The sequence below is a fragment of the Dermacentor albipictus genome, chromosome 1 (assembly GCF_038994185.2).
Source record: "Dermacentor albipictus isolate Rhodes 1998 colony chromosome 1, USDA_Dalb.pri_finalv2, whole genome shotgun sequence".
NCBI classification, from domain to species: Eukaryota; Metazoa; Arthropoda; class Arachnida; order Ixodida; family Ixodidae; genus Dermacentor; species Dermacentor albipictus.
The window spans coordinates 399,280,398-399,308,188 of record NC_091821.1 but is presented as its reverse complement, the minus strand read 5'-3'; the positions used below and the strand labels follow the sequence as shown (position 1 = coordinate 399,308,188).

The 27,791-nt window shown below is 47.7% G+C and overlaps 2 protein-coding genes across 3 annotated transcripts in view; both read right to left on the bottom strand.

The window, feature by feature from the left end:
- LOC135918777 (arylsulfatase B-like) overlaps positions 1-18,451 on the bottom strand; it is a 29,167-nt gene extending 10,716 nt beyond the window's left edge. The window contains exons 1-6 of the mRNA XM_065452474.1: positions 18,434-18,451; positions 16,940-17,053; positions 12,341-12,500; positions 6,466-6,578; positions 3,439-3,549; positions 1,410-1,535 (exon numbers count right to left, since the gene is read on the bottom strand). Of these exons, the coding sequence (XP_065308546.1) occupies positions 1,410-1,535; positions 3,439-3,549; positions 6,466-6,578; positions 12,341-12,500; positions 16,940-17,053; positions 18,434-18,451 (642 nt within the window). The remainder of the gene's footprint in view (positions 1-1,409; positions 1,536-3,438; positions 3,550-6,465; positions 6,579-12,340; positions 12,501-16,939; positions 17,054-18,433) is intronic.
- Positions 18,452-21,487: 3,036 nt separating this feature from the next.
- Positions 21,488-27,791, bottom strand: part of LOC135918749 (uncharacterized) — a 9,404-nt gene continuing 3,100 nt past the window's right edge. For both annotated transcript variants that reach the window (XR_010569760.1, XM_065452417.1), the window contains one exon: positions 21,488-21,897. Coding sequence is in view for 1 of the 2 variants with exons in the window: in XM_065452417.1 (XP_065308489.1) it covers positions 21,635-21,897 (263 nt within the window). In the remaining variant the exon portion in view is untranslated. The remainder of the gene's footprint in view (positions 21,898-27,791) is intronic.

Genomic DNA, 27,791 nt, shown 5'->3' with positions numbered 1-27,791 from the left:
GGGCACTGTGCCTAAAACAATTGAGTCAATGTCCCGCACACGTTGTGTTTTCTTCTATTTTTTTTCTAAATTTGTTTGCGTTTCAATTAATGTGTGCTGCTATGTTATCTTGTATGTTACGCGAATGCTTTTCAGTGACTGAAGTTTAGGTGCAATACGGTATTTTCTTCCCTCCTTTCTTGTTCTGTCGTGTTTTCCAAGCAGCACACACACACACACACACACACACACACACACACACACACACACACACACACACACACACACACACACACACACACACACACACACACACACACACACACACACACACACACACACACACACACACACACACACGCGCGCGCGCGCGCGCGCGCGCACGCGCACAGCTATTCAATTTCCACAACCACGTTGGTTATACTTGGTACGGTTTTGCGAAAAGCCGAACAATTAGGGACAGACAGGTATACCTGCAAAATGCTTCGCATAACATCGATTCCCATGAGTACGTGGGATCTTCGCTTTTAGAGCGCAGCTCTTTGGCGTCCGTTCCTGGGTTTCGCGTCGTCGTCGGCGTCGTCGTCGTCGGCGTCGGCCTCGTAACCAGCTCGCCTCCGCCGCCGCGCTCCGCCGCCGCGCATGCGCCGCTGCTCCGCCGCCGCGCATGCGCGCTGTCGGCTCTCCGGGCGAGGGAGGATGATGGAAGGGAGGAGGAGAGACTGTGGAGGAGGGCTGGCTACACAAATGGCTCTTTGGCGTCCGTTCCTGGGTTTCGCGTTGTCGTCGGCCTCATAACCAGCTCCGCCCCCCTTTCATCCCCCCAGCGCTAGCAGCGACTGACTGATACCGCTTTCGTGAGTCCGCTACCGCACTCACGAAAGACGTCGTGCACTTCCTGCAACTCGCATTAACCGTCCATCGATCCACACCGATGTTAGTAGTGGGGGACTTTAATGTTGACATAAAGACAAACAGCAATTTCCTAACACTTATGCGGGAGAACATCCCGTTCCTCTCGCTCGTAACGCGTCCCACGGCTGTGACAACCTCGCGAGGCACTTGTATAGATCTCGTCTTTGAGAATCAAGCATTGGTGTACCAAGTCGAACATATATCAGTCTATTTCTCCGACCACAAAGCTTCCTTCATGACTGTCAAGAACTGTTAATGGAGTCTTTGTTAAAGGAATACGTGTGAAAAATAAAAAAAAAATTCTGTGATAGCGCATACATGTGTTGCTCGATTTCTTTGCCTCAATCTATCGAAAAGGTGAAACAGATTATTTGCTGCGCTCAAATTTCGCATTAGGAAGTAACGTAATCGTCGGTAATTTTTTTTTCTCTGTAACAGCTAGGAGAATCGAAGAGTTGATGACGGTGGTTGCTGCATTTATTTTACACCACTGTGAATCTATGCAATAGCCTCACCTCGGATGCGTTGTGGCTCTTGATCAGATCAACCGCCTTGTCGGTGAACAGCGTCGTGGAATAGTGACCGCTCTCGTTGGTTGCACTGCTGACGCCTTCCCAGAAGTCCAAACCAAAGTGCTCGCCCTGTCAGAAGATGCACGACAACGAGTTTTCACGGCGTCTATGACGGGAAGCCGAATTATTTCGTGATTTCTGTCCGCATGAAACGGCGTGGGACGAATAGCGTGTTGTTGGGTTGAGGTGCACAGTATAACGTTTCCCCGCATCGGGACCAAATGGGAAGCCGAGTTCTATTGTCGTCGACAATAACTGATGCGGTTTTACGTTTGAAGGCATGCACAATGCTCTACATGATGGACATATACAGTGGGAAAGTCAAGAATAAGATTGATCAGCCGGTGTTTTCTGACTTGCGCAAAAGCAGGTACAGATAAAAGCGGCCACATCACTTTACGAACAGCAAAATCACATATAGTTTCAGCTGCTTGAGCTGTGTCGCAGTTTCTGTACAGCGCATTCTACTGTGGTTGTTTGCGATGCTCGCTGAACTTGATGCCATTTTAGGTCAAAGCCTCAAGCTCGATTCACGGTCGACGTCGTGTTTATTGGTTCACACAGTCGACAAATTCTTAGACACGTCGTCTCAAAGGGCTCGCCAGGCGTCTCGCGCACCATATTTGTTTTTTTTTTTTTCAGACCACGATCGTCAGCAGTGCGTACGTCACAAATTGGGAAACACTTTGCTGTTTAGCGCTGTGACGCAAGAGATCTCGAACGACGCCCAGATTCCAAATCGCTGTAGATGTATATTCAAGCCGACGTCTACTCTGGTAGCGTGGATATAGAGGAGGGTACAGTTATAGTCTTTCCTATTTCTTCTGTTGTAAGTATTTCAAACTCGCATTTTTCATTGAGCTTCGGCTCGGGGGCAGCCCCCCGCACGTAATCCGGGAGCCTGGAGGCTGGCCAAAAATCGAAGCATTCGTGGCGGGGGTATTTACGCTCTGCCCGGAGGGCCGCGCCAGTTTATTTTGGCAGAACGCGAACGCTGAAAGACAGGAGACGCAACAAGAGAAGGCAAGCACGAGAGCTCTCGAGCGCGTTGATGTTTTTCTCATTATCGAGTCCACGCGTAATTGAAGGAAACAAACAACTGCATAGTCATCCGCCCACCTTCGCGCAAGAAAGGAAACGCTGGCAAACAATAGCTAAGTATACGCTGACCCTTCACGAAAAAAGAACTTGCGCGCTCGTGCCTATATATACCTCGGTTCGACTTCTCTCAATGAAAGCCCGCTCCTGGTTTCCTTCAGAAGACGCAACGGTGCGCAGAAGTCTTTTCATTATGGAATTATTTGGTGAAGAGGTGCTCGCCCTTTTACTTTGCACGTTACTGAAGTCGCGTGCTCAACGCACATCTCTGACTGACTGCTGTATCGTCAGGAGAAAAAATAGACTAAGACAAGCGGCAACTAAAAAAAGTTAGTCTGTACGTAAAGACAGATCTCGGACAGCTAGTACAGTATGTGCAGGTGTGTGCGATTCCCATGTGGATGCAATAAAGTGCATCTCACGTTTATATGGGCAGCGCACTATCAAATAATTTGCAGCCTTTTTTTTTTTCGCTTTGACTGTAAATTATTTAACAGTGTACGCCCAAAGTGTCACTGTTATGTGCTGTTTGCACGTTCTCCAGATGGACTAGACAGCGCGCGGGCACATTGCAGGCGTAGTAACTTACGGTGTAAGCTAACGGTATCTCTGTACTAAATATTTCTGGCAGATCGACCTATATCGTGCTTAGACGACACAATTCTGAGGCAATCACCTTGTGCTCCCTGTTTTTCCCAACGCCATTTCTATTGCAGTTTTACCTATATGCGCGAGCTTACGACCCCTCTTGACCACCGTTTAATGGGTTGAGAAGCGTGAACAAGCATACGACTTTGCGGTTGCTTTCCGCGGATTGACTCGCGTCAGTATAATGACATGGAATGCAGAAAGGGAGTGTTTTTTGTAAGCCTACTTCTCTGAGGGTGTGGTTGTAGTAATCCTCTTCGCCGTTGTAGTAGCCGTAGAAGGTGTCGAAGCCTCTGTACGTGGGTGTGTACTCGTCTTCGTGGTAGCCCAGGTGCCACTGCAATTGCGAGACGAGCGGACGCACGCCATTACACGTGTCTGCCTGACCTGTAAGCACCTTAGCTATACAGACATGCAGATAAACTTTGCTGTCACTCATGCACTCTAGAGGGATTAGACAGCATTGGCTCGAATAATGATTGCATCCTGTCTTGTGTCCATGAATTCAAACACACGCCGGATGAGGTAGACTCAGTGCACCGGTCATTGAAGGATTTATTACACTGAGGTTTATCTCCCAAATCACTATACAGACAATGTGAAGATATGGAACCCGGGCTGCCCTGTCACGTCGTACCTGACAGCGCTGCATATTAAGCATGAACACGTCTATGTTCATTTGAAGTAACACTGAGGAGAAATGCTCGAGTACAGATTACTTCACTCCCCCAAATAATCGAGTCTCGTCGACGAGATCGTATCGCCTTTGTCCATGGAGAAAACGAAGCCCCGAGTCACTGCTTTCAGATTCCGTGTTCAAATTCTCGGAGCTCGTGACGTCACGGTGACGCGACGTTTCATTCGCGATATATTTTCGCATAATCGCTGCCTTTTGAACAGGCAAATCCTACAAAAGCTGTGTTTATTTATGGCCTATACTTACAGTATTTTTTTTACTAACAAACAGTTAACTAGCTTCGCTCAGACGCTGCAAAATATGTGACGTATGTTACGGCGAGTGCGGGAACTTCAAGATGGCGCCGCCACAGGCCTTTCGTTTTTAAACGTCGCTTCCTGGCACTGTGAATCGGCGTGAACTGTAAACGATCTGTAAGTAATTCCGTAGACTTTAACAATATATCTTAATTTAACAGCTTTACATACATACCTATAGTGTTCTTTTAAACAACGAATGGTGCCTATAAGACAAAGGTGTCGCAGAAAAATGGGGACCTTGAAGTGATCAATAATGACCGAACTCGGCTATTGCCTCAGCCTGGAGTGACGAGAAAAACAAACCCCTTTGCCTAAACGCTGGCAGCAGGGTGAGGGTTCTCTTTTTCGACAACTAAGTGGTGCTTATGTATCCTTATGTGTATCTTTAACCCTTCAAAACCAAATCACTATTCCACATCACGGAAAACTAGAGCAACTTTCTTTATGTCAGGTGATGTGCATTAAAATCGCCGGCAAGTATGCGTGGTGCTGATGGCGTTGTAGCGAGAATGACTTAGAAGCACTGGACGCCAAATTCACTGTCTCATCGCAGTCACGCAGTCTCACCGTTATAAAGGAGGCGTTATTCAGCTAACCTTTTTGTTATTCATCTAGGGCTTGATTAGTGTTTTCTTGTTTTTTTCATTCCTAGATTCTTTATATATATATATATATTTTTTTTTTGGGGGGGGGGGGAGGTACCTTTACTAGGTTGCTATTTTAATGCGATAGCGTGAAAGGCCCCGTGTCGCAGAAAATCCGACGTCCCGCGTCCAGTGTGCAGCGTTGCACTATATGTTTGGACGTCGTCTCGGAAAAAAAAAAAAGGTTTTCTAACCACTCAGGCCCTCCATGTGGCGCAAGGAAATTACTGAACTAATTGAATTTCTCAAGATCAAATACGAAGACAAATCGTTAAGTACGACATACACACAAGCTATACGCACATGATAGCGTCGGATTGTAATTTGAATATACGAGAAAAGATAGTTCTGTTACGCGGAAACTCAAACGGAAACCGCTTTTGACGCGATAGCGGTTTCCAGCTGCCGCTTGAGATCTGTCTTACATATTCGTATCTTCGACTGGTCGCCTCCGTACCCCGAAGCAGAGTCGGGCAGATCCGGCGTTCCCGGAACCCGGAGGTAGAAGACAATCGCTCAAGCCAAACGTGTGTGACTCGCTCTCGGAGGAGGAAATGGCAGATGCGAAACCACGTGACTACTGCCAACGTCCGACGTTTCGCCCATCCGAAGCTTCCGGCGCTGCCGGGAAGACCGGCGAACGCGCGCTGATGGGATGAGCGTCGCGAGCATGCGGTTGCAGAGGCTGCCTATACTCCGTTTCATTTATCAGGTGCGACGCTGTGGAAGTTACGCAAGTAGTTAGGTATCCAAATTTCATCACTCCGCGCGTTCCAGCTATATGCTTCGCTGTGCGCCAGCGGCGTTTGCTCGCGCGAGGATGCACGGGAGGCTCCCGCGACGGGATGCAAATAAAAAACAACGGAAAGAAAATTGATATAAAACAACGTGTTAGCAGCCAAATAAGCGTACGGTTTGCCTGCTTTTACTTTCATTCAGAACTGACCTTATGTATAAAGAACATTTTCGCAAAAATACGTCAAAAACACCGAAATGTTTCTAAGTGCGAACGCAGCCATTGCAAAAAAGTATGTCCCTAGCCTCCACAGCGTTGCGGCTGATGTATGAAACGGAGTATAGGTTATACGGTGGACGCCATCGCCAACAGCAGCGACGCTGTGTTGTGATGACGTTGCGGGAAACGCTGCAGTCTCGACGCCTGCTCCGACGACAGGGCTCGGAGCACCTCAGAGCGCTCCAAGATGGAGGAGAGCAATAGAGAAGAACCAGCCAAACGCAGGGCGTGCACCCTCTTTCAACTATATATATATATATATATATATATATATATATATATATATATATATATATATATATATATATATATATATATATATATATATATATATATCCGAAGACGACGCCGCTCGCGAGAGCGCTCCAGAGCGCTCAGAAACGGCTAGCCGAAGATGCCATTGGTAGGGGCGGCGCGGCCCTCTCGATTCTTTGCGCACCATCAAAAAAGAACCACAAAGGTCGCCTTCGTGCATATATCATTCGCCGCCAGCGTTTCCCGGTAAATATTGCGGTTACATTACAGTTGCCGCTTCATTCTTAGCTTGTCACCGACTGCAGACAGTGCTTCCGGTGGCAGCGGCGCAGCTCTCCCTCACCTTGCCGACCATGTGAGTGGCGTAGCCGAGGTCCTTGAAGTGCTGCGGCATCAGCTTGAACCCGAGCGGCAGGCCCCAAGCTTCGCCCACTTGTATCACCAAGCTCTGCATCCCTGCACGGAGGTCCAAGTACGCGACATCTTCTACGTTGGTGAGGATAGCGGTGATGAGTAATTTTCTTGAATTTACCCTCTAGATAATAAAAACGACAAATAAAATAATATGCAAGCAGAAGCCCGACTTATAACCGGGAGAGCCACGATGAGCTCGAGGTCGACCGTAAAAAAAAAACGTAAAAAAAAAGAAAAAGAAAGAGAGAGGAGTAACGTCCTTTTTCTCTTGACGCCCCCCCCCCCCTTTTCCGTTGGTCCCTTCAGGAACAAAAGGATAACTTTTCGATCCAAGCTTTTTTAGCAGTGGCGGACGTCACGATTATCACATTAAACTCCAACACGGCTTTGCATTAACGAAACTTGAATAATGAACCTTGTACTTTAGGGCGCTGTTAGATATGGAGCTGTTTCCTGCGCCTGCTTCAAGTTCCCCCGGACCACATCGAATCGCAGCACATTCCAGAGGAGCGGACGAGCCAACAAGTTTGTGAGCCGCGGTAGCTATTCTCTGCTTGACTCTTCCAGAAAGCGAGGGGATAGCACGGCATTGTTGGAAGTGAAGTGGGCGCCAAACCAAGACTGCGGTAATGCGCCGTGACTGCCAGACGTGCCGGGAAGGCCCAGGCGTACCTCTTCATCGCCTTTGAAGAAGACAATTGCTACCGCTGAGGAGCCGAGCCACCGGGAGCAGGTGGGCCCTTGTACAATGGAGCATGAGCGCCCCCTCTCCTTCTCCTCGTTAGAAGAAGTGCATTGCCAGTCGGCGAGGCAAGACCGCAGAGAGCCGCCAGGTGTGACACCGCGACACGGGCGCCTACCGTTGGCTGAAAATGGCGTCATCTGAGCGGACTCTCCTATTGGTCAAACATGACGTGACTTACAGTGCTCGAAGGGTTTATAAGAAGCCTTCCAGAGAGACCAGGGCATGCCCTGATTCCCTGATTCACCTCTCTCGTACTTCTTGCCGCGGGCCGCAGCGTCCGAGTTGCTGCCGGCCCGTAATGACTGTACGACGGTTACGTGACGTCTCACCCTCCTTGTAAATAATGTAGAATAAATACTCCCAAGTTTGGGTTTTCATCCCGGAGTCCGTCCCCCAACCCCTACATCTGGTTGGCAGCGGTAGGATCGCCTCCGAATGCATCAGCTGGTGGCAGCGCTACGGATCAACCTTCGTCAAGAGAGATCATAAGGAACCGGGAAGAGCTAAGAAGAGAGAGCCTTCGTCGAAAGAGGTCCGAAGAAACTGGGATTAGCGAAGAAGGAGTGAGCCTTCGACCCAGGGAGTCCGGAGGAACCGGGAACAGCGGACGAATGAACCGGATGGCAGGGTGCTGCAACCGTAAGTGAGCGCGTGGTTTTTTCCTTATGATTCGCCAGACTCAAATGTTGTGTGTTCATTTTGACAGTTCTGGGAATCGGGAGTTTGATGCATTGTATGTTTGCACAAATTAATTAAGGAAAACAGTTTTAACCACCTGTCGGGGCAGCTGCCATGGATCTTAGAAGGTTGACCAGGTTGGACTTGTTGTTGGTGTGCGACGATTTGGGAGTTGAGGCGGACGAACGGATGGAAACGCCAGCTATCATAAAGGCGATTAACGATAGTGACAATGATGACAAAAGCATTGAGCTTGCTTGGGAGGTGATACAGGAGCCACGGGAGCGCGAGCGTCGTGTACGTTTGCGAGAGCGTCGTGAACTTGGGAGTGAGCGTATGCGTGAAGAACGCGAGAATGAACGGAAGCATGAGCTTCAAGAACTTACTCTTAGGTATGAGCGTCACGAACGTGAGAATGAACGCAAACGTGAGTATCAGGAACGTAAGCTTGAGCGTGAGCAAAAGTATGAGAGAGAGAAGGCAGCACTGATCAAAGAGATACAGTATTGTGATCAGTTATTGGCACAGAGACAACGGCTGTCTGAGAATTCTGTACGTAGTACAGAGCGAAAGAATGAGGCAGCATCGAGCGGATTTTCGCCAGAAGCCGACGAGAAGAGTAGTGCCTGTGAGATTAGCTGCAGATTCATAAGTAAAGGGAAAAGGCTAGCTGCTAACGATGCCTTAGTGGCAACAGAGGCCGTTAAAAACCGCAAGGAGAGCGACGAGGTGCTGTGCCAACAGATGACTGTGGAGACAGCTAGGCCAGCTGCGAACAAATTGGCACAGTTACCGCGCGTGTGCGTCGCTGGTAATGTTAGCGAGGTTGCTAGCGAAGAAAAGGGTACTGCTGACCCGACAGACGCGAGCACCCATGTCAGGTCAGATCTGCGTGCAGAAGTGAAGTGCGAACTGAGCGATGCAGTTGAGAGTAGCTCTCGGGGTGGCGAGCTCCGTAGCTCACGAGAGAACAACTGCATTGTTCAGGGATCGGTGCGGCTCTCCGCCAGTCTAGATAGCCTAGATAGGGATGATTCAGTTGTTAATCATTCGGACTGTGCGCGTGAGACAGCGATCGATACCGACGGGCTGTGTGCCGATGCACAGCGTGAGCTGGGCAATGTAGTAGAGGGCAGTTCGCAAGAGTGCGAGTTGTCTTACTCGAGTAAAGCCTGCTGCATTGTGCCAGAGTCGGTTGGGCTGTCCGCCAGTCGAGGCAAAGTGAGAGTAGATTTAAATATAAATCACTCAGACTGTGCGGGTAAGAGACCGATCCGGTCCGACGAAATGTGTACCGGCCAGCACGAGGCGACATGAAAGCGAGTGCAAAGAGAAAGCGCCGTAAAAAGAAGCGCGGTAAAGACCGAAAGACATTAACTTATGTAGCGCCGCCAAAGATGGCCAGAAACCCAAAAGGGCAGTGCGCGAGGAAAAAGGTGCGGTCGTCAAGGACGATGTTGACGCATCCAGAATGGTCGAGCCACCGGTCAAAGGGGACCGCGAAGAATGTTCTGCACGGACGCGGACAAAGGGCACGAGGCTGTTAAACTCCTCGTCGTTCCGTAGTTCTTTTCAAAGCTCAGCGTGCAGTTCGAAGAAACGCAAGGTGGCAGGACGAGACACGGTGGGGAGTAGCGACGCGCTCAATCGAGTTTGTGTTGAAAGCGGGGCGCGAGGACGCAAATTGGCAGGAGACCGTAACGTCTTGGGGGAGCTGATAGTTAGTCAGCCCTTTTGTTGTTCCTCGGCAGCCAGAGTAGCTTTGAAACTTCGACCACCCCGGGTTCGACTCAAAGTATGAGTCAGACGTAAGCGTTTGGAAAGGGAGGCCAAGAGCTTCCGTAGAAGTAAAGTATGTTGTTTTGTTTTTTATTTTTGAGCATCGGAAAGTTTTCGCGATTTGAGACTAGGATTTCTTTCAAGGTGTAAGGTATGAGCTTTGTTTATGTTTTGGTTTGAGAAAGCTCCGAGGTTTGAAAGACGCGTTTGTGTAAACATGTAGTCTCGCGAGATGCTCATTAATAAGTAGATAGGCTTTTTTTTTTGCGTGTGTGAGTAACCTGAGGGTCAAGGTTATTGTTAAGAGGCCTATCGTAACGCCCGTGTGTGTTATTTAACCTTCTTTATTTTTAAGTGTTTTGAATTTTCTAAGGTTAAGCGCGTAGTTTTCAGTGAGTGCATGATTTGCACGGAGAAGCGTTCGTAGTTCCATTAGCGCGTGTCCTGTGTGGACGGAAGGAAGCAGATTTAGGACTGGGTTGCTAGTGTGTGTGGAGGGCAGCCGTATTCTGACTTCTTTAGTGAGCGTGCCTGGAACTAGTTATTAGAAGACGCATTATTTTAAGAGTTCTGCGGAGTGTGTAAGTCCCGCAAGTTTAATTGTTCGTTTACGTCACGTGTCCTGTAGGACTTTCAGGAAAGAAACGTGAGTAAGCGTAAGTGAAAAGTTTGCCTACAACGCATGTACGCGTTCTGTTTATTGACCACAAGGCTAGTGCGCTTGTGATTACGTACTTGTGATGTTGACCAGATTGTTCAGTGGCACCATTACGTGCGATAAGTACGCCACTGCGATAGATTGGAAACATGCTGTTCGTGTAGTTAGGCCACTTAAGTTATGTTCGGCTGTTTTCATTTGTTCTTTGCATCGTCAACGACCCTTTTGTTTTGCAACAACAATAGTACTCTGGTCTTGTCGGCATTCGAGGAGAAATGGATGGCTGTTTGGAAGGGTGGTTACAACTGTTTTGTCAAAATTGGGGAACTAAAAGATCAGGGTTGATTTTGACTCAGTAATAGCCTGGCGAGTCAGGGGTGAAGAGCCTGCGCTTGCGCGTGGTGCAGCGCTGTGTTGTTTGGTTTGTTTGACGTTTGTTCTCCAGGGCCTAGGATCCCGAAGTTCGTCAAACGAGGCTCGACCCCAGTACCCTGCAGCTTCTATCAGCGTTCCTCATGGCCAGCGAATTGAGTTCACCGGCCATTCAGAACAACCGGGGCGAGGACGAGCTGTTAGATATGGAGCTGTTTCCTGCGCCTGCTTCAAGTTCCCCCGGACCACATCGAATCGCAGCACATTCCAGAGGAGCGGACGAGCCAACAAGTTTGTAAGCCGCGGTAGCTATTCTCTGCTTGACTCTTCCAGAAAGCGAGGGGATAGCACGGCATTGTTGGAAGTGAAGTGGGCGCCAAACCAAGACGGCGGTAATGCGCCGTGACTGCCAGACGTGCCGGGAAGGCCCAGGCGTACCTCTTCATCGCCTTTGAAGAAGACAATTGCTACCGCTGAGGAGCCGAGCCACCGGGAGCAGGTGGGCCCTTGTACAATGGAGCATGAGCGCCCCCTCTCCTTCTCCTCGTTAGAAGAAGTGCATTGCCAGTCGGCGAGGCAAGACCGCAGAGAGCCGCCAGGTGTGACACCGCGACACGGGCGCCTACCGTTGGCTGAAAATGGCGTCATCTGAGCGGACTCTCCTATTGGTCAAACATGACGTGACTTACAGTGCTCGAAGGGTTTATAAGAAGCCTTCCAGAGAGACCAGGGCATGCCCTGATTCCCTGATTCCCTGATTCACCTCTCTCGTACTTCTTGCCGCGGGCCGCAGCGTCCGAGTTGCTGCCGGCCCGTAATGACTGTACGACGGTTACGTGACGTCTCACCCTCCTTGTAAATAATGTAGAATAAATACTCCCAAGTTTGGGTTTTCATCCCGGAGTCCGTCCCCCAACCCCTACAGCGCATGCTGTGATTGTAGAATCGCATGTTGTGTAATTGCAGAACGTCAGTACTCATTGCATAACCTTTTGAAGAAAACTTTGGGCTCCAGCTTCGAAAAATGTGGGCTCTAAATGTGCTGTGGGTTGAATTGCTATTCCAGTTAGCAATTTTTACGTGCTGCAGAAATTCATTTCGCTGCAGGCTGATGGCTTATGCAAAACAGAATTTAATCAACGACTCTACGGGGGTTGTAGGGGAGGGGGGTGGGATGTTTTAATTGCGTAGTTGAAGACAGCCGGTACACAAAGTGGCTGACTTGTGTACTTGTCACTTTGTGTACTGGCTGACTTATAATCTGCCTTAATATAAATTAATCTTGCCTGACTAAAGTGTACTTGAACTTTTGGAATTCCGGGCCTCAAAAAAAGGAAAGGCTTACACTCCCATTTCATTTAATGTAATAATAAATAGTAACGATTATTATTATTATTATTATTATTATTATCATTATTATTATTATTATTATTATTATTATTATTATTATTATTATTATTATTATTATTATTATTATTATTATTATTATTATTATTATTATTATTATTATTATTATTATTATTATTATTATTATTATTATTATTCCATCCGCCCTGTTCCCTTACCACGTACCGGTGTGTATGGGATAGAGCCCCGTCATGAGTGCTGCCCTGGACGGAGTGCACACTGGCTGGACGTAGTAGTTGTTGAGCACCACGCCGTCGGCGGCCATGGCGTCCATGTTGGGCGTCGGTATCTGGCCGGAGCCGTGGAAGCTGACGTCGGCCCAGCCCTGGAAATTGCGCAAGCGTGACTTTGCATTTTAACGCTACGGCGCCGCTATATTGATGCACTGTGTACACTGGCCAAAAGTCTCGCCGTCGGATCCTTACAGGCGCTTAGGGCAGCCGTTTGCACAGACAGTGCGCGTATACAATTCTGGATTTCATACCATAGCGTTGTCAGCCACGACAGATTTATGTTCTCTCTCTTTGTTGCACCAGGGAGGTTATATATACCATGGAGAGATCCTGCTTCGCAGGAAACGCCATGCACGTCCTCCACCTTTCTCCGTTTTGCGTGTCTCTTTTCGGAGTACGAAAGAAATTAAGTGCAACTCTTCTTATTACATGTATATAGACGAGGAATTGTGCCGAGAATCGTTTCGAAACTTCACACGTAATATCGGCTGCGCGTTTTTTTACTGAAGCATGAAGAAATTGAGGACACCTAAGCACTTCTGACGAGTAGTGAATGTGAAAGTATTGATGCCCACTTGAACGCCGCTGAGCGATCCTTGGAGTTATGAACTCCTCGTGAGCAAGCGAGCGCGTTGAGACAATGGAGGAAGGAAAAATGTAGGAGGGAGTATTACGTCACGTAGACAGCCTTGGCAAGCGAACCCTCCGTGAAGCCACAGCAGTGGCCCATCACGTGACCTCTGTCGAGATCACGGAGCAAGAATCGAGATTTGCTGGGACGTTCGGTTCCCAATAGCTATGTCAGTAGTTCTTATTCGATGCGCGCTTGTTCGGCTGCCTTTCCATGGCTCTGCCCGAAGATCGGGAACACCAAAAATCAATCGCGCACTTTGACGTGCGATTACGTGTTCGGCCGACAGGTTTGGCTTCAATAGCCTTGCAGTCTGCTCCCTCCTACATTTTTCCTTACTCTACGCTTGGTCAACGCCTCCTATAGATAGTACAAGGCCAGTGCACTTTGATCCGTGACGTCATGCCACCTTGCCCGACTGTCATAGAATATAATGGGGACGCTTGGCGCGTTTTGATTTGGCCTTACCGGGGCGCAGTTTGAATGCAGGCGAGAACTTGCGCGGACAAGGAACGCGTGGATAACACAGGCTTCCGAGAGCGATGGCGAGGGTGACGTGGCGTTGTGGTGATGCCCTCTCCCCTTATACGTATACAGCTGGCGCGCTATTGCGGCCCCCAGCAGGCTCTGCTGTCGAGGCGCGCTTGTGACGTGGCGTCGCAGACTTATAAGAAATTAAAAAGAAACGCGGGGGCAACTTTCTGTGGCAATGAAGGGAAAGCTACGGGCGCGTGGCCGCTGCACGTGTTACCACGTCAAGTAGTCCGCCAGCGTTTGACAGTGCTTTTGGTTGCTCGGAACAGACGCTGAATTGACGCAGCTTCACGTGCGATGGTTTCGCGTTTGCCCAGACACCTAAGGGAAAAGCGGAAAAATAAGTAAACTTTTACACTCAGTGGTGTGTTTTACCTTATTTAACTGTTGCTAATAAGGAGTTTATGTCTTCTCTTCCCCAGCTTAAACTAACGTCGATGAAAAGACGGGACTCTTTTCAGAGGCGCTCTCACTTCTGCGCGCTTTGCCTCCGTAGCTTTCCCTACATTGCCACAGAAATTCGTCCCCGAATATAGGTGCCGTTTTTCGCGTGTCCAGACGACAGACGCCGGCTTTTTCGCTCAATGGGCCATTTGATGCTTTCGCATCAATAGAGAGAGTATAAATGACACACCCGCTATGCGATCATCTAGGGCGAGTAATATCTGAACCTAATTGATTGTGGAGGGAACTCTACACTCAAGTATAGGGCAGGGAGGCAGGGTCAAAGAAGCGGCAGGGCATACGGGTAGTGGACGGTAAGGCCTTGAGCACTGCAGGCACTCACGCGCGTGTATTTAGTCGCGTACTCTGCAGCTGCGGAAAGATGGCATGAATGTAAACTCGGAGGCCACTCGACAGAGCCACCCCCTTAACGAAGCATCCTTACACAGCGAGGGCCTGGAATTGTGGTGGACGTATATCATAAGGTCCTCTGTTTTCGGATTTTATATGTTTAAATTTCGAGAGATTAATATGGAATGTTATCTTTTGAAGATGGGGATGGGTGACAAATCCAGATATTTGTTGTCTGGTAGTCCCAAGATCGGAATTTTGCCGATAATTTTCACGAACTGTTAACACAAGCGTCTCCTTTTGGACACAAGGGTTTTACTTAAAGAAGCGAAACCACTCACAGAAACGTATACTGAAAGAGAGAGTCGCTCGCAAGTCATGTTACGAACACATACATGCGAATCTTAATTGGAAGGCGGCACTTTTTACGCGAACTACGTAAACAAGAACAACTACAGGCGTGTTTGGTGATCCGCTGTTTAGTTAATTCGTTCTCCCTATTTTTAACAAAGCAAAAAAAAAAAACTACCAATAGTACACACGGGCATGCTGAATGAACTGCATCTTTTGTTTTGTTTTTTCTAATATGTACCCTACCGTCTCCTATTATTTTTGTACAATGCTCTAATGTTTGTGTAAAATATTGCGTGTACATTATTATACAGTCTATGTGGCTTTCATAGATTACGAAAATCCATTTGATTCAGTAGAGATACCAGCAGTCATAGAGGCATTACGTATTGAAGAATTAAGGAGTAAAAGACGCTTACGTAAATATCTCGCAAAGTATCTACAGAGATTCAGCAGCTAACTTAATTCTCCACAAGGACAGTAGGGACATACTTATAAGGAAGGGGGTCAGACAAGAAGACACAATCTCCAATGCTATTCACTGCGTGCTTGGAAGAAGTATTCAAGCTATTAAACTGGGAAGGCTTAGGAGTACTAATCTACGGCGAATATCTCAGCAACCTTCGGTTTGCCGATGACATTGTCCTGTTCAGCAACACCGGGGACGAGTTACATTGAGGACCTTAACGGAGAGAGTGCAAGAGTGGGGTTGAAGATTAATATGCAGATAATGATGAATAGCCAGGCAAGGGAACAAGAGTTCAGGATTGCCAGTGAGCCTCTAGAGTCTGAGAAGGGGTACGTTTACCTAGCTCAATTACTCACAGGGAACCCTGATCATAAGAAGGAAATTTACAGAAGAATAAAAATGGGTCGGAGCGCATATGGCAGACGTTGTGAGCTCCTGACTTATCACCATTATCATTGAAAATGTAGGTGTACAATCAGTGCATTTTAGCAGTGCTGACATATGGGGCAAAAACTTGGAAACCGACAAAGAAGCTCGAAAACAAGTTAAGGACCGCGCAAGGAGCGATGGAACGAAGAGACAGGAAGAGAGCGGTGTTGATCAGAGTGCAAACAGGTATATAGCCTATATTCTCATTGACATTAAGAGAAATAACTGCAGCTGGGCAGGGCATGTAATGCGTAGGTTAGAAAACGGTGGACCATTAGGGCTGAAATGAAGTTATGGGGTTTTACGTGCCAAAACCACAATCTGATTATGAGGCACGCTGTAGTGAGGGTCTCCGGAAATTTTTACCGCCTGAGGTTCTTGAGCGTGCACCTAAATCTAAGTACACGTGTTTTTTCACATTTCGCCCCCATCAATATGCGGTCACCGTGGCCGGCCGGGATTCTATCCCGCGACCTCGTGCTTAGCAGCCCAGCACCATATATCCACTAAGCAACCGCGGCGGGTACCATGGGTGCCAAGAGAAGGGAAGCCCAGTCGAGGACGGCAGAAGACTACGTGGGGTGTTAATAAGTCCTCAGGCACTAGTTGGAATCGGTTGTCACAGGACAGGGGTAATTGGAGATCGCAGGGAGAGGCTTTCGTCCTGCATGCAGTGGACATAAAATATGCTGATGATGACGATTTATCTTGTGTCTGTATTATGTTTTGTTATGTACCCGTTATATATGCTCATTTAGTCCTTACTGTCAGGCCTTCCTTTCCCAATGCCTCATACGAGGCCGGTAAGGGAAAAAAATACTTCGCAAGAGGTGCGATGCTTGTCATTACAAGCCCTTGTTTACGCACATTAGCATTTGCGTTTTGATAATTTCTGTTTCCATGCTAGACCTGTGAGGGCTTTCGGTAAAACGTTCTCTCAAGATCCCAACTATACCGTTCGCAGTGCAGAGCAGCGTCAGTGCTGCGTTCACTAAGTTGGGGCAGAAAGCGGTGGCTTCAGTGTGTCCTGCACACTGGTCTGCCAGTAGAACAACACTCGAGTGTGGTTCTCGGGGCATCGTTCTAGCAGATATTATTTAAAATAATCCTTTAGGGAATGCACTTCGGGACGAACTTCAGGGAGAAATCGCGGAAAGCCTCTGCAGCGAAGGTCTCTACAACCAAATGTCCAGTATAACGAAGTAAAAATTCTGAGTTGGGCCGTGCAAGACCTTTTGCAATGAAGTGACCTGTAAACAAACTATTAATACGAACGGGGGGAGGGAGATCACTGGGTGGAACAAGGCTCGAAATGTACGCACCAGGTCGTCGGCGAAAATGAAGACGATGTTTGGTGGCTGCCGTTGCTCTGCGACCGTTCCCAGTACAGCAAGCTGCAGGACCACCACCACGAGTGCTGCGAGTATCTGTCGGACCTAGAAGTGCAGCCCGCCGTCAACGCCCGCTGGATCGTGCGAAAATTTCTCCTCGAGACGACTTTGGAATGCGCCTTGATCGCGCCACCCATTTCTTTATAGTGTTTGATAGCAAGAGTATTATCACTCTAGGCTGGCAAAGCATCCTTCAGAAACAGCTTTTATTCATATAGTAAGAAAATCTTTGTACTTGAGAAAATTGAATAAAATTCTCTCGTTTGAGTTCCGCGCCAGCCCTGGTACGTGTCTCTGACGTCACAAATTTCAATCTTTCTTTCTTCTCATGTGTGGGCCGTCATGGCGCACGAAAAGGTCTCTGAAATCGTTAGGTTGTGTGCTTTGTTTGTTTATAATGTGACGTATACCTCCTTCGCGTCTAACTAGACCCGAGTATGTGGATCAAAATCATTGTCAAAATCATTGACACCCGCCGTGGTGACGGCGTAGTGGCTTTGGCGTTGCGCTACTAAGCCCGAGGGCGTGGGATCGAATCCCGACCGCGGCGGCCGTATTTCGGTGTATAGGCGAAATGCAATAACACCCTTTGTACCTTGCATTGGGTACACGCTAAAGAACCCCATGCAGGGGTTCTTTAACCGAGTTCCCCACTACGGCGTGCCTCAGAATCATATCGTGGCTTTGGCACGTAGAACCCCAGAATGTAAGTTTAATTTTTAAGATGATTGACCTCATGGAGTTGGTTCGAGAACTTCAGGACGACGTCACCGCATAACTATCGTTCTTTGCGTCTTTAGCTGGCTCACCTAGTCTTTTCCCATGCACGGTAGAGGCAGAGCCGTTTTGATATGTTAGAAGCGCGGTGTACTAATGCAACCTAACTGAATATTCATCTTTAATGTCCATTTGAAGCTTCAGCTTATGCTGAACTGGTAATACCACTGTAATAAGTTCTTCCAGATAATTTTACTTTTAATGTTTTATTCATGCGTTTCTTTTTCATATCATCACCTTCTTCTTCGCCTTCTTCTTTTGTTCTTCTTCTCCAACGTTGAGTAGCAGGCTAGAGGGCCCCGACCATTAGCGATTATTCTATTATTATTTTAATAATGTTTATCTACCCTATCCTACATAGTAGTTCAGGCCGACCTCCCATCTTTTCTCTCATAATAAAGCACTCTTTCTCTCAGTTTATTCTGTCGACTGTCCCCTTTGTAAGCTTCCTCTAAAAGAAAGTGTTATCCATTCACCTCTCAAAATTAAAAGCGAGGACGTAACTCTAACTACACCTCAGGTAATAAAAAAATGCTTTAAGTGGCACATAATATCTGGATAATTGTGGGTAAACCACGTATTTGCATTTATAGCAGCGCACGTATGAGTGCACTTGTACACAAGGACGAAGAGATTGAATGCACGCACCTGGACAGAAGCTGCCATGGTCGTTGTTGCCTGAACGATTTTGGTTCCCAAAGCTTGCCGATCGCTTTAACTGCAGGCTGCTTATATATGTGCTGCATGTGCGGTCGTTCCCAAATTTTGCAGTGGACAATGTCACGTGAGGGTCGTGCGCGGGTGACTGAACTCTCCGTTTGGCTCCTGTGCCTCCAATTGGCCGAAATCTAAACGCGAGATAATTGACGCGCTGCAGTCTTGTCCTTCCGCGCTTATCTTACGAATGGGAGCTGTGCTTTGTGTGACGAGGGCGGTGCCGGGCTTTGTGCTTGCGTACATCGTACATTTCCGGGTCCGCAAAGGACTTCCTGGCCCTCGGGACAGAAACAAATTGGCAACCTGTTCGATTTCTTTCGTCGTTAGTCTTTTTAAAGCTTGCTTTGTTTTCTGTTTATTTTCTTCTCTTTTTTCATTTTTTTTTTCAAAGACTACCTGCATAGACTGAGGCGCGCAAGTGCGTGGTGATAAAGCATACACGCAACACTAGAAGGCAAGCCCCGAAATTAAGCGTGTGCCTCGTAGATAGATCCCGCAGATGATCAAGAGAGTTTGACATAACCACGTTTATCCACATTTTCACGTTAGGTTATAATTTGACAGAAGGCTACTTTAAATAATGATGTGCATGAGGTGGAGATGGATGGGGAAAGATAAACAGATATGTGATCACACTTGAATAAGCACGCTGACGCACAAATCCTGAGAAAGAAACCTCAGTCAACCAATCAGTCAACAGGCAGCAACAGGTTTTCTCAAGCTTTTGCAGTCGCAGTCTTGGAGAACATCGATGATCTCGCCAATTACAGTCTTTTTCGTGGTTCGCGATAAGCAGAACAGATAAAATTTTTCCAGATTGCAGTCATATACTGTTGCCAAAGGGACACTTAAGGAAAATATTAAGTCGAGATAGATTGAAAGATTAGGCTTCTGTAATAACGAATTCGTTACTCGTGACGAAAACATGCAGAGCTTCCTTAAGCGAGAAAAAGACGAAAATGGTAAAGTGGAGTGGCGCCAGCTGTTGTGTGCTGTAGTGCCTCTCATAAGTGACGTCATCTGGCTGATTCACTATGGAAATAAAAGTGTTTGGAACGGAACGGAACACAGAGAGATGCTGCGATGTCCCGCCACTGAGAGCCGCATGGCCTTCTCAATTCACAACCACTGAGGCGGTATCTTGAACCCAAGCGAAGCCACAGAGCGACTCATGCAAGCAGAGTAACCGCAGCCGTTAAGCAGAGCTAAATAGTTTCTAAAGACATAAAAGCTGCCCAGAGGGAGGTCATGCGCAGACTACGCCAACTCGTGCGTTTTGGCGCGGGTAGTTCAAATTGAGGAGCAGCAGTGGGACCTTCGGTTTGAGATTTTCTGAGCAACAACGTGATATATTGGCTCTGAGAAAACGATGATAAGATATATATCGAATACTCTATCGATCTAGCTCTGCTTAATACTTTCCTTTACAGTCCCTTTATTAAAGCTTGCTGCACATGTCAGAAGACGAAGAGCTATAGAGCGACACTGGAAATGAGAAGTGCCGAATAATTTCAAAGTATATGTTCAGTAATAATGTATACGGTAAAAGTGGTGATTATTCTGACCAAACGATCTGTTTAGTGAACGGAGGAAAAGATCACGACGACGGTGATTATCTTTCTGCCCGGAATGAAAAAAATCAGTGATGATGGAGACGCAAATTTTGAGGCAACAACAACACAAGCCCTTGAAGAGTGAAACCGATGAAAGGAGGCCATTACACCGCACGTGCAGTACATAGAGGTTACGTATGATATGCTCTTGCTCTTTGAGCCGTAACATGTACCAAGCTCTACACAATTAAATCAGGACGGCGTTCGTGCACAGGGTCTATTTGTGTGACGTTGCTAGCTCTATAAGGGCTTCTACTACACAGACTACGCCGGTTTGGCACGCCTCAGCATTTCTCAGAAGTACCACGCCGCAGTCACAAACTTATTAGATCGCTTTACACAAACTGGGCTCTTCAATTCCTCTTCTGCACATAACGTCTCAGAATGCGCCATCTCTTTGATCCCCAAAACGCACAGAGGTGTCATAGATAACGACTGTCGGAGCATGCTTTATGATCAGCTTCACAATAATAGCAATTTGCTTACACGAACTCGGCTCGAGCGGGTCGAGTCAGAAGTCGGGTTGACCAGCCCGATCCGACCGCTTTCAGATGCGTATTGCCAAGCGGATTTCGCGATTCAGCCGACCCACTGCAAGTGGGTTGACCTAACTACTCGCCTCGACGCTTGCTCGGCGGGACCCGCTAGCGTTTACATGAACCCGATGGCCGGTTTTCGACACGACAAGCCGCCTCGACACGACTTTATCAGGTTCGTGTAAACATATTGTGGCACCAAATTGGACACTACGGGGAGTGCTCTGGCGACCGACCCTGACCAGATGAGGAGGGACGTGCGTGCGATCGCACGGTCGTGTTGCTGATTGGCTGATGCTATCTATAGCTGTAGCTTCCACTCCAGTGCAACATTATCGTGGCGACTATACGGAAAAGGAGTCACCTATTCTTCTTGAGAGTAACTTGTATTCACCGGTGCAGCGCAGAGGGTGTCCCATAAGATAAAGGCTGCGATCGTTGCTTCGTTGAAGAATCTGTAAAATTATATTGTAACTTTAATGCTTACTTCGACCGGCGAGCAGCTCGCTTTCAAGAGCACAATTTTTCGCGATGTTCAAACTCTTTTGTATTAGCCTTGGTTCACCTCATTTCCTCTTCGACATTGTACCGAAAATTAAAACACACAAACATGCAGGCGAATTCGTCGTCAAGAACTTCGCATTCCCATTAAAGATCTGCAGAAGGTGGGAAGTTAGGCGATCGGAAGTAAGGTGAGGCTTGTATCGAGGTCGCTGTCATGGGGACGGGACCACGCGTAAAAAAGAAAGAAAAAACGCAGCCGCAGAAAGGAAGACGTACAACAAGGATATGGCGAAAATCTGCTACGCTGGAAGTCTCGTACACTACGTTCGAAGTAAAGTGTGCTGTGTTCCTCTCCTCGTCTTTACTGCCGGCTCTGTCTGTACAGTCTCAAAATGAACCTGCTACCCAAGGCCAAAGTTTTATCCCAGGCGTGGGCTTGCAGGCACCGTGGGCATAGCGTTCTCTTCGGGGGCGCGTCCTCAACCTCTGTGCAACGGCGCGCCCTTGCCGTCCGGCGGGAAGTGAAGGCTCCCCCCGCTCGGAGCGTCGGCCCGCGACGACAGCGGCGGAGCAACCTCCCTGTCGACGGAGCGCAGCAGTCTCAGCGTGGCCAGGCACAGCGCAGCCACGAGCAGCGCCAACACGACGATGGTCAGGCACGCCTGGCACGTGCTCAGCTCGCTCGGCGGCACGGAGTGCGGTCTGCTCCGCGGTGGGTCCGGCGGGGCGGGTGTCATGGCGCCTGCGGCATTTCAGTCACGGCGGCGTACATTCGCCACAGCTACGCTCGTCGTATGTCTCACGACTGTGAGATCTCGTTTCAGTGTGTGCGAACCGTCAGTGTAGGTGACGTGGTGCAATTGATCACTGTATATGCATATGCGCCGTGGACGAAGGAAAAAGACTATGGTCACAAGCACGTAAAACTAAGTCTAGTCACAAAAATGCAAAGGAAAGGATCATGGAAATTTCTATCAGACGAGCGCACTGAGAGAATACGGGAGGAAGTAGAGCGGAGACCGGTAAGCGAATGTCGATCGTGACAAGGACGTCACTATATAGGAGCTACCGCAAACCAAACAGTGCATTGAAAATATCCGGCAACCGTGGAGGGCCTACTTCCGCAGAGTTATATATATTACGCGCACACAAGCCCAAAAGGGAAGGAGTGGCAGTCTCAGAATATGTTGGCTTGCCGGAGGCTATAGCTGCCTGACGTCATGCTCCCACCTTTATTTATTATTTTTTAGACAAGGTATTTTCATCGGTCTGGCGTATCTGGGATCTGGGTATCTTGTAACCACTTTCAGAAAAAGAAACGGTCCTTTCGCGCCTTCAGAGTGTCGTGGCGAGTCGTAAGATGGGTCAAAATGAAGGTCTCAGCGAGACAAGAAGCGAGAATTAGTGTGTTTAACATTAGCAGTATACGGGCGTAATTAGTGCCATTATAAAAAAGAATTGTCATTGCACTATACTCCTGTACAGGGTGCACCACCGTACATATAGCCATGTTGAGGTAAAGCCACCGTACGGCACAATTCAAGAAATGGAGCGAGTTCACTTGGAGTAAGCAGTGGTTGCGCGTGACAATGTCGTCTGGAAGGCGTCTTGGCCGGTGCCCACAAGAAGCGAGAATTAGTCGCACAGTAGGTTACACTGGCGATACGGTCGTAATTAGCGCCAGCGTAGTTGAAAATTAGCCACATTTAACCATAATCTACACTAATCAGCCCACCTGGCCTCTTGGTCAAAAAAAGAAAGGGTCGACCGAGTGTCGACGCTAAATAAGACACGGTCAGCGCAATTGCGCGCCAAATACGGTACGGATAAGATACAGAACGACTGAATTATGAACACGAAAAAGAGACAGTATAGAGACATATAACCAACATTTAATCACCGAATCATTTGAACCACCATGTACGACGAGCTTGCCTTCTTTAGCGTCGACATTTGGTTGACCCTTACTAAATCTACTTTTATTTCTTCCATCATATACAAGTATCACTTTATATTATTCCAGTTTTTTGCGGGCTTACTTTCCTGCCGAGTAATTTATGTCTGAGAACTGTAAAAAACCAGGCCAGTTGGTCGGGAAGAGTTCGAATGGAGGGCACGCGTTTATGGTCGTACCGTCTTGTGTTTTTACGCGTTCCTTTTGCGCTTTCCACACATAGGAGTAATCGATATTTGCTTCCTGCGGTTACGTTCATATAACATTAGTGCTGGGTTGAGTGTTCACATTATGCACGTATGTTAAAACATGGTGCGCATGTGCACATGAACCAAGCGTGTGTGTACGTAAAGCGTATACGAGCCATCGCGTGCCTGAAACACCTGGACATGCGGACTGACACAGCCAACGAAATTTCGAGCTTCTAACTGCTATTGCAGTAAAACACGTTGTGGGGCTAGTTGGTGCATAGCTTTCAATAGATGAAGCGCCAATAGTGACGGCACACAGGAAGGAATACAGACAGGACAAGGCGTTTCCTGTCCTGTCTTTATTCCTTCCTGTGTGCCGTCACTATTGGCGCTTCATCTATTGAAAGAAAAAAGAAACTGCTATATAACAGTAGAATGAAATACCTGGAAGAAGAAATAATTTGCGAACACGTGATGAGCACCGCGCCTAACGAGCTCCACAGTCTGTCCCGCATGCCGTGCCCGACTCGATCAAAGTCCGAAAAATTCTGTTTTCAAAATGGGACGGTTGTCGAGTGTGCTCAGTGCGGTGTACAGAACGATGTTGTTTGCGCGCTGAAGCGATAATTGGGCCTGACACACGCAAGAGTTTCGTGCATGCTTATACAGTACCAACGTGCGACTCTACTCGGCTATTATCAGGACTAAAAGCCGTAAAGTTGTAGCGCGTGTATAGTTTGCAAACCGAATGAACAAGCAGGTGGATCTCGCAAACCAGAGTCATCACGTTTTGGTGTGTCCGAGGAGGATAAAATGCATAAATCGGTCATGTGATGTCTGTGTGGCTCGCGCTTTTTCTTGGGACGTGTATATGTCGGACGAGCATATACTGTTGCTCATGGCGCCTCGGTGTCTGGGTCTGGCTTTCCTACTCTGAGAGCGCGCGAGTTAGAACAGCGATAATCTGGGGCCGATCGGTGCATATACTTATAGGCGAAGAAATAAACAAACGATTCGTCAGAAAACATGACATAGAAAAGGAGTGTATCACACAGGGCGAGCGAGACAGCGCTAGTACGTGTCGTCTGCTGCATGTGTCCTGTTCCGAAGCGCTGTTTCTGTCTCGAACCAAATAATTAAAACATATTTTACGGTTCTGTCGGCCCAAAACCCCATAATTAAATAAAACTTCGATAGGGCTTAGTTTGTACATACCTTCGAAGTTCCTTAAGCTGAATACAATTTCACGTGTTCGCGACTTCGGTAACTGGCCCCGGTGTGACAGGCGTGTCAAGTGTATGTTTTGTTATGCGTGCCCATGCGTGGTTAAGCTTACTATGTGCGTTGGTGTCAGAAGAATAAAGCGGTTGTTAGTCAGCGCCAGCAGTTATCTCGTCTCATCTCTGTGGTTGTCCTGTGTGTTAGCGCTGATTCTGTCACCTTAAAAAAAAAACGTAATTAAAGCCCGTTTCGGCCATGGAGGAAATAATTTAAAAGCGAGCGCGTTGAGGGTAGCCAGCTGCTCATCGCAGTCGCAAGATATCGCGTAAAAGAACGGCAGCTTGGTCAAGTTGATGGTTTTCATATTACTTAAAAACAGCGCTAACGACACAGGACAAAGAAAGGGAGTGGGGACAGAGACAGGGCCGCGCGTGTCCTGGGCTCGCTCTCTGCGCCACATCCGGCCGTGTCCGCCTTCGTTTCTTCTATCAGCTGCAACTTGGGCCCGTGACTGCATACTGTGTGCGTAAGCGAGCATCGAATGTCGAGGCAGTCCTCCGCACAGAACCCAAACACACTATTCTGTTTCAAGCGTATACGAGCAACACAAGCCGCGCGCTACTCGAGAGCGTTGGCAGTCACGTGGTATACGTCTTTGATGCGCGCTTCTCGACAAAAAGTCCCGTGTAGTTGGAGCTTCCTAGGCTCCGTGGATCGATCGATCGATTGATCTATCTATCTATCTATCTATCTATCTATCTATCTATCTATCTATCTATCTATCTATCTATCTATCTATCTATCTATCTATCTATCTATCTATCTATCTATCTATCTATCTATCTATCTATCTATCTATCTATCTATCTATCTATCTATCTATCTATCTATCTATCTATCTATCTAAAGAGAATGCGTTTTGCGACCTGACTAATTTGTTTTCTTAAGCTGCCATGTCGTCGCCTTCGAGGGTGTTACGATTAAAGCAGATTGAGCTCTTCATACAGATCAAGCGGATTGCCACGCGGTGACCGTTTCGAAGCGCGTTTGACTTACGCTTTGTGACCCGGATGGAAAGTTCTGTGCAATCGACCTCAACGACGATCTATAGACTGCCTGTGCGAGAGGTACGCAGACGACGTGAATCTAATGCCTGCAGCTCATGTGAGCACAAGTTCTCGCGCTCATTGTATACGGCAGAACTAAAGGAATATTAAATAAAAAATGATATTACGCTTGTGGAAATATAAATGAAATAAAGTGATGATATGCAACGTCCCGAGGCAACTCATGAGCTATGAGACAACGCTACTAGAATATTCAAAGCGTTACTCTATGAGAGGCATCTAATGGGGCGCTCCGGCTTAATTCACAACCCGCCGCGCTATAGTGTTGCGCTGGTGAGCACGAGGTGGTGAGTTCGATACCGGCAGTGACGGTCGCATTTTGATGAGGGTGGAATGGAAGAAAACAAAATACACACACATACAAAAAAAAAGACCGCTCGTGTACCGTACATTAGGTACATGTTAAAGAACCAGGTGGTCGAAATTATTCCGGTGTGCCTCACTGTGGCGTGCCACACAAACAGAGCGTGATATATATATATATATATATATATATATATATATATATATATATATATATATATATATATATATATATATATAAATTTCTAACGTTTCATGTGGCAAGCTCTTGAGCACGCCGGCACGCTCAAGAACCATCACAGTCCTGCAGCTGTCGATGTGCATCCTGGATTTTACATCTAACCTGGCTGGCTGCACTATATTTATTAGCGTGAACCTTGTTAAAGCATACCGTCAAATACCCGTGGACCCCGCAGACTTTCCTAAGACGGCCATCAAATATATATATGTTCGAGTCGGAGCATCAAATTGAGTGAGAAGCACGGCGTCTGGGACGGCTTGTTTTGCGGCCGTGAAGGTGACCGTGGCTCCCGAAGTCCATAGAATTGTCGCAGATGGGCTGCTCGTATTATATACGAAGAAGGCCGATGAGTGTTTGTAGGAGCTCCACACTGTGAGGCAAGAAACGCCTGCGGATATACAGAGAAACTGACGATCCCCAAGAAATTTCGAAACTTGCGAAGTGTCGTCGGCTGCGCAAAATCATTCACTGTTTGAATACTGTAGGCGACAGGACGGATTCCCAACGAAGAGATGCGATGGCCTACGAACTCCAGCTCCGCAGCCCCGAACACACATTTCTCCAGGGCATATGCACGACGAGACCGCATATTGCTTCAGGCGTTGGAATAAAGTATGCAGGTGGCGCTCGTGGTCTGATGGAGTAGCATGCGCTCGCGACAAGAATTTCCTCGATGTATAGACGAGTACATTTGAGAGGCCGTGCGTCACCTCTGCAATGAACCGATGGAAAGTTTGAGCCGCCTTGCTAGAATCCAGAAGGCAACCACACGTATTTAAACAGGCCAATCGCGTACATGATGGCCGTCTCAGAAATGTCTGCGGGGTCTAGGGGTATTTGATGCTATGCTTCAATAAGGTACACACTAATAAATATAGTGCATCCAGTAAGGTTAGACGTAAAATCCTGTATGTTAGGTAACGGGTGTGTAGCTGTCATGCAGTCTGAACGTTGATCGAGGTCGTGGTAGTTCGCGCACGGGCGCCGCAACATCCCGGGTCCTTCTTTGGTACTAGATGCAGTGGCGAGGCCCACAGCATGCATGATGGACGTATTATTCCCAGTTGTAGCATGTGGTGACATTCTCGCTTGGCGACGTCGCAGAGTATATAGGCTTGAGTTGAGTCATGATGTCGATAAGGTGATGACGTCGCATGAAGACGTCCAAGTCGTGACAGGTATACTCGAATCCATAGAAGGGACAGGCAACGTCGGTTAATATGAACACCCACCAAAACATGCGACGCAGGCACAGGACAACAGTCGATGAACGGAGGCCGTACGTGGATATTGTTGAAGAGTTAGCGTGAAAAGTGCCAGGGAAAAGGAGAGTCATAAAAAGAAAATTACGCGGATTCCATGCACTGTGGGAATCGATGTAAGCGAGGCTTTCTGTGCTGTTTTCTTTGACTGGCGATAATTAGCGGTGACGTTGATGGCGAATGTTCAATTTCCTCAACGTTTAGTCAAATACCACCACTGCTGTAATTTGTCTGTGTTGTTCACGGAACACACATGGAGAGGTACGTGTTTGCTTGAAGGCGTTGTTGTGTGCCATATTTCATAACCTCTGAGAGGGTATGGCGTTTATTTTTTTTC